The sequence below is a fragment of the Bidens hawaiensis genome, unplaced genomic scaffold (assembly GCF_021521415.1).
Source record: "Bidens hawaiensis isolate Kalapana, Puna unplaced genomic scaffold, B.hawaiensis_p1.1 tig00002307_1, whole genome shotgun sequence".
NCBI classification, from domain to species: domain Eukaryota; kingdom Viridiplantae; phylum Streptophyta; class Magnoliopsida; order Asterales; family Asteraceae; genus Bidens; species Bidens hawaiensis.
The window spans coordinates 1,997,282-2,006,038 of NW_027491124.1; the positions used below are offsets into that span (position 1 = coordinate 1,997,282).

The 8,757-nt window shown below is 38.1% G+C and overlaps 1 protein-coding gene across 1 annotated transcript; it reads right to left on the bottom strand.

Moving 5' to 3' along the window:
- Positions 1–478: 478 nt before the first annotated feature.
- LOC143616761 (bifunctional riboflavin kinase/FMN phosphatase-like) lies at positions 479–7,475 on the bottom strand. The gene is made up of 11 exons (XM_077089503.1): positions 7,412–7,475; positions 5,977–6,128; positions 3,359–3,393; positions 3,129–3,259; positions 2,515–2,584; positions 2,319–2,384; positions 2,074–2,228; positions 1,915–1,992; positions 1,405–1,541; positions 707–799; positions 479–598 (listed from the first exon to the last, which is right to left on the bottom strand). Exons 1-11 carry the CDS (start codon positions 7,473–7,475, stop codon positions 494–496), a joined length of 1,086 nt encoding a protein of 361 aa, XP_076945618.1. The 3' UTR covers positions 479–493.
- Between the last annotated feature and the right edge of the window lie 1,282 nt (positions 7,476–8,757).

The window sequence follows — 8,757 nt, forward strand, 5'->3', positions numbered from 1 at the left end:
ATTTAGTTCTCTCTAGTTTGTGATTTGGAGCTTAACCTGAACTCTAAACCAAACCAGTTCAGTTTAGCCTATTTTCCGGCTTCACTGTTTCAGGTTTTTCGATTCCATATCAACTTCGACTAGGGTCTAGTCTCCTTTGGATCCAATCCTAACCGATGAACATCCGTTTAAGTCGTCAAATTATATTATCCAACTCTTTCAAAACCACCAATAGATCTTGTAGCACAATAACACATGTAAGTTTAATAAAAACAATATACACTAAACTTTATTATTTCAACCATTAGAAATATGTAATATCAAGTTATATTACACCATTAGAGCCAAATCATTAAACTAAACCTTGATCCAAAGCCATATCTCACCTTGGACAAGCCTTAGCTAAATCAAATGGAAAATTCTGTAGCATACATTTTGAGTCAATGTGGACTCATCAAATGTAACAGTCAAACCGATTGCTTTGACTTCTATAACCAATGCAAGTTCGTTAAAGTTAAGCAGGGCCGCACCTACGATAGCTATATGCTTCTGAATCCAAACAAGCTTCCGCGGTTGACTTGTCAACATCAAGAATTTGAGTTTCGGTAGAAGAATCTTTCTGCATATCATGCAGAAATTTAGTTAAAAAATGAAAACTTAAAATATAAAAACAATAACAAGTCAGTCAAAATACGCTTCAAATTTCAATACATGAATAGTAAGTTACCTTGGTTTGAAATCCCCTGATATAACCAACAAGTGCTACATCAATTTTCTTATCCAAAATTTGCTCATCGTTTCCATTGATAACACAAGCTTGCTGAAACGAAAGCTACACATTACAAAATGTCCTAAAACCATAACCTGACAATGATTTAAAGGGATGTTAGACGAGTCATGTTCGTGGCCTGACGGGTCCAACCCGACAAGAACCTGAACACAACATGCATATTTGCAGGTCGATATGAGCACGACTCATTTATGATTTAACCCAAATTTTTTTTTCATCTTTCGTGTATGAATACTTTCAAATTACAAATTTTAAAACAAAAATACAAATTTATATAAAACAGTCACATTTTGATTATAAAGTCCTACATCAATTTCTCTGAGGTTTAAATTTTGACAAAAGAACACGTAACGAATTTAATTTATGTCTCAAACGTAACTTGTTTGGCTAAACACGTTCGTAGTTTGACCCACGAATTTCGTGTTAGTTTCGTTTTGCACTCAAGGTAACTGCTGAGGTGGCGAAATGAGAAGTTGGACAGGAAGGGCAAAATGGGAACCTCCTATATTTGACCAATTTAGCCCACTATTAATGAAATATAACCCAAATTAACTAAATTATTTGACTAGTTTGACTCGATTAAATAGTAGCACGTTTCATAGAAATTAAAAATATTGCAAATGTTAAGTTCTCACAATGTTTCTCATGTAAGAGCCACTGGTAGAATCCCATCTGATGCTAACAACAACCTTAAGCCTCTCGTGTGAGTCAAAGTCAACCCAACCAAAATAGACACCCCAGGCTTGACCCGGAATATCAGAAGCACTGTTATCTGTGTAATTAATAAAACATGAATAAACGTTGATCAAAATTTGTATAAAACAGTCACAATCAAAAGAAGGAACAAATGAATGGTGTGGTTTTATTTGATTTATAATGTGCATAATAGATAGAAAGTGAACGTGTAGAACGAGTCAAAAGTCGAATTTTAATCGCATAAAATCTTAAGTATTGTTCTATAGAAAAAGTAATTATTAAATGCACTTCTATAGTGTATGCAATAGTATTTAAGACTAATTATTTATAAAAAATTGGAAAAAAATAGTTTCCAATAATCACCCATTACCCGACTCGCCCAGTCGACCACATTTACCCTTTTATAACAATAAATGTGATTAAAATGAGTACACTGACAAACTCTATACCTGAAATTTCTTCAAGAAATCCATTTTTGTATAATCCCTTCAAATAAATTGGATCAATTGGCAATGCTTTCATCACCCCTGCAACCATAAAAAGTTTTTTTTATTAATTAATTTTTACGAATGGCTAACTCACACGCCCTCTAAACGAATGAAACATACAGTCATCAAACGGAGGAAGTCCCCATATTTGTGGCTGAAAATCTAGGAACGAATGAATCACATGATCAGCAATTGAAAATTCATCTGTTTCGGTTTGAATTGATGGAACCGCCACCACTTGCATATGTGCAGCCTTTCCTGCTTTAATCCCTACCCTGTTCATATAATTACCACCTTAACCTTAAACTCGAATTTAACAATGCATAGTTGTAAGCATGCCCACAAAGTTTGGAATAATAACATACAGAGAATCTTCTATCACAAGACAGCATGATGCATCCACGCCCATTCGGTTAGCAGCCTCTAGAAATCTGACGTTTTACAACCACATAACATTTTTACTAAACGGGCCGATTTAATTAAAAGAAAACAAGTTTAAAACAATTAATCTAAGAACATATTACTGAAAACAAACAATGAATTATTGTATAATGAACTTACAGGTCTGGAGAGGGTTTCCCTGACTTGACCTCATCACTTCCGAGAATTACCGAAAAGGAGTCTCCCCAGCCTATTAAAACAAAATCAGACCCAAATTACTACAAAATATCACACTTTAGTTTCTCCGGTTAACCTTAGCTATTGAAGACACAAGCATGGTTAAAACAAGTAAAATGAGCGAATATAACGCCCACTGCGCAGCCACGTGAGCATTGTAAGACAAGAGGTTCTCAGCAAGATTAAACAGAAAGTTTTAAAGGGTGGCAGCTCATGTTATACGGAACTGATTGTTGGGCCATCAAGAATACATGGAAGTGGAAGCTGGAGTTAGAGGATGCAGAGGTTGGGCAGGATACAAACTCACATGGGATGAGTCATCATCATCATCATCATCATCATCGTACTCAGTATATCCCACCAATAGCAAAGCTATCGTACTCAGTATATCCCACCAATACCTAATTAGTATTAGGTATTGGGCCAAAATTATGCCAAAATTATGACATAAATTAATATATATATATATATATATACATGGGATGAGTGGATTAGCTAATTCTTGGGGCTTTAGTATAAATGCGTCTATATTGCTTTAGAAGAAAACGATAAATAACCTTCTTGGGAAGAAACTTTGACTAGTACATTCTTCTTTGCAGAATTTGAAGCAAGTGCAAAGGGGATCCCATGCTTTTTAAGATGCTTCATGAGGCGATTAACGCCGGGAAGTGGTTTGGCTTGCAGCCACCTACAAAACACAACATGTTACCAAATTCATTTCATTTCATTAAAAACATGTTCTTAGATAATAAATTTATATTATTGAATGATAAGAAAGAGACCTCACTTTTCATGATACATAGGCATGATGCTTTGAGAATACTGTTGCGTTGGGTTATGAAGGCCTTTGGGCCGGTTTTATTAGGAGGCCCAGTTTTGGTTCCTAATTATGTTTAACCCTAATATTGTTTATTATATATATCCCATCATGTAATTGTAATCTTTGTTCTGAGCTAATAAGAAAACCTAGTTGCAGCCCGTGGACGTAGGTCCCCTCGCGGGGACCGAACCACGTTAAATTCTTGTGTCGTTTATATTTTCGTTTATGCGTGTTTATCGTTGTGCATGTGTGTGCTGTTTCGCTTCCGCGCGCCGCTTTGTTCCTAACAAGTGGTATCAGAGCTTTGGCTCGTTGTTTACACACGGTTTTGCACGGGTATCGATCGAAAAAAAAAAAAGGTAGAAGAGGCTGGTTTGAGAAGGGCTGCTACAGTGCCGCCGCTACAGTGCCGCGGTGAACAGTATCCGGCATGAACAGTGTTTCCGGGCGTGAACAGTGATTCCGGCGGTGAACTTGTCAGAGATCTTCGTTTTTCTGGTTAACAGGGCTGTTCGGGGCTGTTTTTCAGGGCTGTTTGGGACGGTTTTCCGGGTGATTTTGCAATTAGAATTCCTGTTTTGGACTTCTTGGAGTTGCAGGTTTCACTCGGGCGTTGCAGGTGAAGCACCGGGTCGGGTGTTTCGGGTTTTAGGGTTTTTCTTTGGAGGTTGCTCGGCTTCAGGGAACCGGGTTTTGTGAAGACCATTTAGGTTCGGGTTCAGATTTGTTTGCAAGAGATTAGTCTGAGGTAACTTTATATAGTTTATTTACAGTTAGTTGATTTATCGGTTATTGCAAGAGCAAATCGGTTTATTTGGCAGTATTCTGTTGAACAATCGTCAAGTTTAGGCCCGTGCCCTTGTTGTGTCTGTTCACTGTTTTCGATTTGTTCTCGTTTTTTATTGTTATAACTGAAGACGAGGTGGTTATGATCGGAATGTTTGACGGTTTGGATTTTGGTTGATTGGTTTGTCATGTGAACTTGGATATAGTACTGGTGATGGATAAACTTGGAGAAAATGGAACCAGCAGGTGTGCTGGTGACGGCATAAGTGAAAAAAAAAAATGAGGTTAGTGGCAAGTCATGTAAACTATTGCTCGTTTGGATGATCTTTCGGTTAGGGTTTGAGTTAACTGATCGTGTGTACGGTCATAGAACCCTTGGTACCGCTTGATTTTATGAAAGTTCTACTGTTGTTATAGCTGTTTGCCTGTTAGCTGGTTCGAAACTGTGATTATTACTTCTTGTTCGTTTGGAATTGTGAAGTTATATCTTGTTTGGTGGTGATCAGTGGTACACCATTTGAGAGGTTCATAATCTCGTGTTGGGTAAAGTTATTTGCCGGGATAGTACGAGTGGGGTTCATCTCATGGAGTGTTGGTGTGGCATGGGTTGGGATAACAGGAACAGTGGGAGTTGGGCATAGTCGACTTGGTAGGTTGCGTAGAGGTGAGACATTTTAAGAGTCGATGTCGAAAGGTTTGGAATTCTGCTTTTGAGAATGTATCTGGGGTTGATGCATTGAGACTCAGTGAAGGCGGTGAAGACTCTTGGGTTCAAGATTCTAGTTTGCTTTATTTCTTGTTACTCACTTCAATGAAGCATTTGTTGAATCTTTTAGTTAAAGACTTTTGGAAGATACGGTCTCTGTATCGTCGGAAGAAGTGAACCAACTTCCGAGTTATAAGGTCTTGGCTCGCTGAATCGGGTAGAGCTAAGGGGTTTCAGTTTGCAGACATGAAGCCTGGAGCCACAGTGATGTTAGCTTGAGCGTATTCGGAGGTCTGAACATGTTCGGGGTTTTGGTAACAGTGGGAGCACGCGGTGTGTTCTAGGTTTGTTTCCAAAGGGACGTTGAGTTCGGAAGACTGGGAAATCCGAATGTGAAAATCTCTCCTGGTATAGTCTGCTGATTTTTGGAGAGTGATTATCCTCTGGAAGTCTTTGGAGCCGGTAGTGTGAGTAAGTGAGGGCCGGTTAAGATTGAGGATGAGCCATTGGCGGGTTTTGTCATGGCTGGGTCTGTGATGACCGGATTGGAGCTCTCGGGAGCTTCAATGGGCCTTTCAGGTAACTGATGGGAAGGGGCGCTGCAACTGGTGTGGATTGGTAGAAATCTTAGTTTGTTCCTAGAGAACTGGAGGCTTGGAGAACTTCTTTTGTTGAAGTTTTAGCTTGTTCTTGGAACTGGAGGCTTGGTTGATTTCTATTACTGAAGATTACTAGAGTTACTGGATGAATGAGATTGTTATATTTACTTGGATGGCAGGCTGGAATTTATCGCAAGGCCTTCAAGTGGGAGATTGTTGGGTTATGAAGGCCTTTGGGCCGGTTTTATTAGGAGGCCCAGTTTTGGTTCCTAATTATGTTTAACCCTAATATTGTTTATTATATATATCCCATCATGTAATTGTAATCTTTGTTCTGAGCTAATAAGAAAACCTAGTTGCAGCCCGTGGACGTAGGTCCCCTCGCGGGGACCGAACCACGTTAAATTCTTGTGTCGTTTATATTTTCGTTTATGCGTGTTTATCGTTGTGCATGTGTGTGCTGTTTCGCTTCCGCGCGCCGCTTTGTTCCTAACATGTTGAGGTGTGATTGGAAGATCATAATCCTTAACAATTGCAATTGCTGCTTCATGGTGTATCATTCCCATTCTTTTATTTTCTTTTTCTGTATCAATCACTTTTCCATATCTAACTAGAAACTCCTTCAATAGATCCTTTGTCACTTGTTCTTCAATACCCAAAATGCAAAATCCAAACAAATTATGAAATGCCCACAAAAGTTGGATTAGGAGTGCAAAAGCTGCTCACGAGCTCGGATTGATAAAAATATCAAAACGATGCGAGCTTTTTCGAGCTCGAGCCTTGTCTGAGAAGCTCGTTTACGCTCGTCGAGCCTTGTTTGTTTTTTTTAATTTTGCCTCTTTTAGACTTCTATGCATTAGTTTACGTTACCTAGTCGAGCTCAAGCCGAGCTTTGGCACGTTTAAGGTACTAAAGGAGTTTAAAGTTTTTCTCTAACTATATTTAAAATTACTAAAAACGTATATAAGTTAACTAATAAATAATGAATGAGCCAATTCCGAGTTTTAAAAAATTTAACGGGCCGACTTTGAGCCCTCATAAGTCAAAATGAGCTGATCTCGAGCTTAGTCGAGCTCGGCTTGGCTCAGCTTGAAGATCGCTCGAAAAAACTTGCTAGAAATCAGCCCATTTACAAACCGAGCCAGCTCAGCCCGAATTATTTTCCTTTTTAACTTATTATATGTGTGTATATTTGATTTTTTGTGAGTGGTGGATGCTATTGGGTAGCCTACTCATCATATTTTTCAAAAGCAATAATAATTATATATATATATATATATATATATATTAATTTATGTCATAATTTTGGCCCAATACCTAATACTAATTGTTGCCCATTTGCTCATACCAAGTCTAGATATATTTAAATATATAGCTCGTTGCTTGAAATTTGCTCAAAATCGGCTTGTTCTCAAACTAAGTGACCTTGACTCCGATAGCTTGTTTACAAACCGAGCTAGTTCAGCTCAGATCATTTACAGCCTGAGCCTAGCTCAGTTTGGCTCGTTTATTCGGTTATGCTTGTTTGCATACCAAGATCGGACTCTCGGTCATCTTGGATCATTTTCGAATACAGCTAGCTCGGTTTAGATCATTTAAAAACCGGGCACCAATGGCGGGCCCATGATTTTATCATGAGGACGATCGGCCAAAATTTTATATAGGGCAATCGGGATTTTCAGTAACACTAATTTTTATTATATTTTTTATCGAAGGTAGCCTACCTTGTATGCAGGTCCCGAGCACAAGTGGACCTAGGCTCAACTTGGCTTGGCTCGGCTCATACATAAGTTATAAACCCAATCACAGAAACTCGTAAAGAAGTTGGTAAAGCCAAGTGAATTTGAAATATATATGTTTTTTTATTATTAGAATGGGATAAAGAGAGAGAGAGAGAGAGAGGTTCTTGAAATGATAATGATAATATACCGGTGTTGAGAAGGGTGCCGTCAAGATCAAAGATCACGGCGGAGATGCTGCGACGGCCGTCCATTGGTGGCTCAATATTCCGGTGTTGAGAAGGGTGCCGTCAAGACAACGCAAGGCATGAAGCATTACGACGACTACAAATGGGTTTGTTTTTAAGATCGTGATGTGATGGGTGATTCGCATATCGACATTTCTCTTTATTCTATAAAGATTCTATTTTATTATTGGATTATTATTCATTAGTCAAATTATTATTATACACAATGTTAAATGTCGGGGAAAAATGGATCAATTTGGGTTGTTTTAAAAATTATATGGGTTTGTGTTATAGATTGTAATAAGATAGGTCAAAATGAGTCACTTGAAATTCCCCCTTCTTATTTTTGGGTCAAAATGGGTCGACAAATTTAAATAAATGGGTCGATGTAGGTTAGTGTCTAAAGGAAAAGTGGCAAGCTCGGGTTGAAACGGGTTTTGGATTGGAATGAGTTTGGTTTAGGTTTCGAGCCGACACAAGTTTTCGCACTGGACGGGTTGAGTTTTGGTTTTCTTTGTTTCTTTTTGGTCGGTTTCGGAGCACTGGACGGGTTGGGTTTCTGTTTCTTTTGTTTGTTTTTTATCGGTTTCGGATTCGTTTTCGGCCTTTTGTTTCGTTGTGGTCTGTTTTTTCAGGTTCATTTCTGTTTAGTTTCACCTTTTTAGTTTTGTTTTGATCGATTTTTTCGGTTTCGATTAATTCGATTCAGTTTTGGTTTATGTTTCGTTTTCGTCGACTTTCGGTTTCAGTTCATTTCTCGGGTTTTTTTTAAGAACGAGGACGACGGCGGAAACGTTTTGGTTTTTTTTATATTTTTTGTTTTTGATTTATATTTGAGTTATAATTTTTTATGTATTTTTTTGAAAAAAAATTTTTGGAGGGGTTTTTATTGTTAATAAAAACCCCTCCAAAAAAATTCAAAAAAAAAATAAATAAATCATGTCTCAAAATATAAATCAAAAACGAAAAATATAAAAAAGCAAAACGTTTCCGCGGTCGTCCTCGTTCTTCAAAACAAACAAAAAAAAACTATCCAAAACCCGTTTTGACCCGTTCCGGCCTTGACCCATTCCGACCCAGACCCGTTCTGACCCGAACCTTTTGACCCTAACCCGTTCTAACCCGAACCAAAACAACCCTTTTTTTAGTTGACTCATTCCGACCCTAACCCATTTCGATCCTAACCCGTTCTGACCCATGACCCATTTCGACCCAACCCAACCCATTTGTCACTCCTAAATTGTTGTTGTTTCAATAAACATGGCCTTTTTATCACAAAATTAATAATAAAGTTATTTGGAAGTGTTTA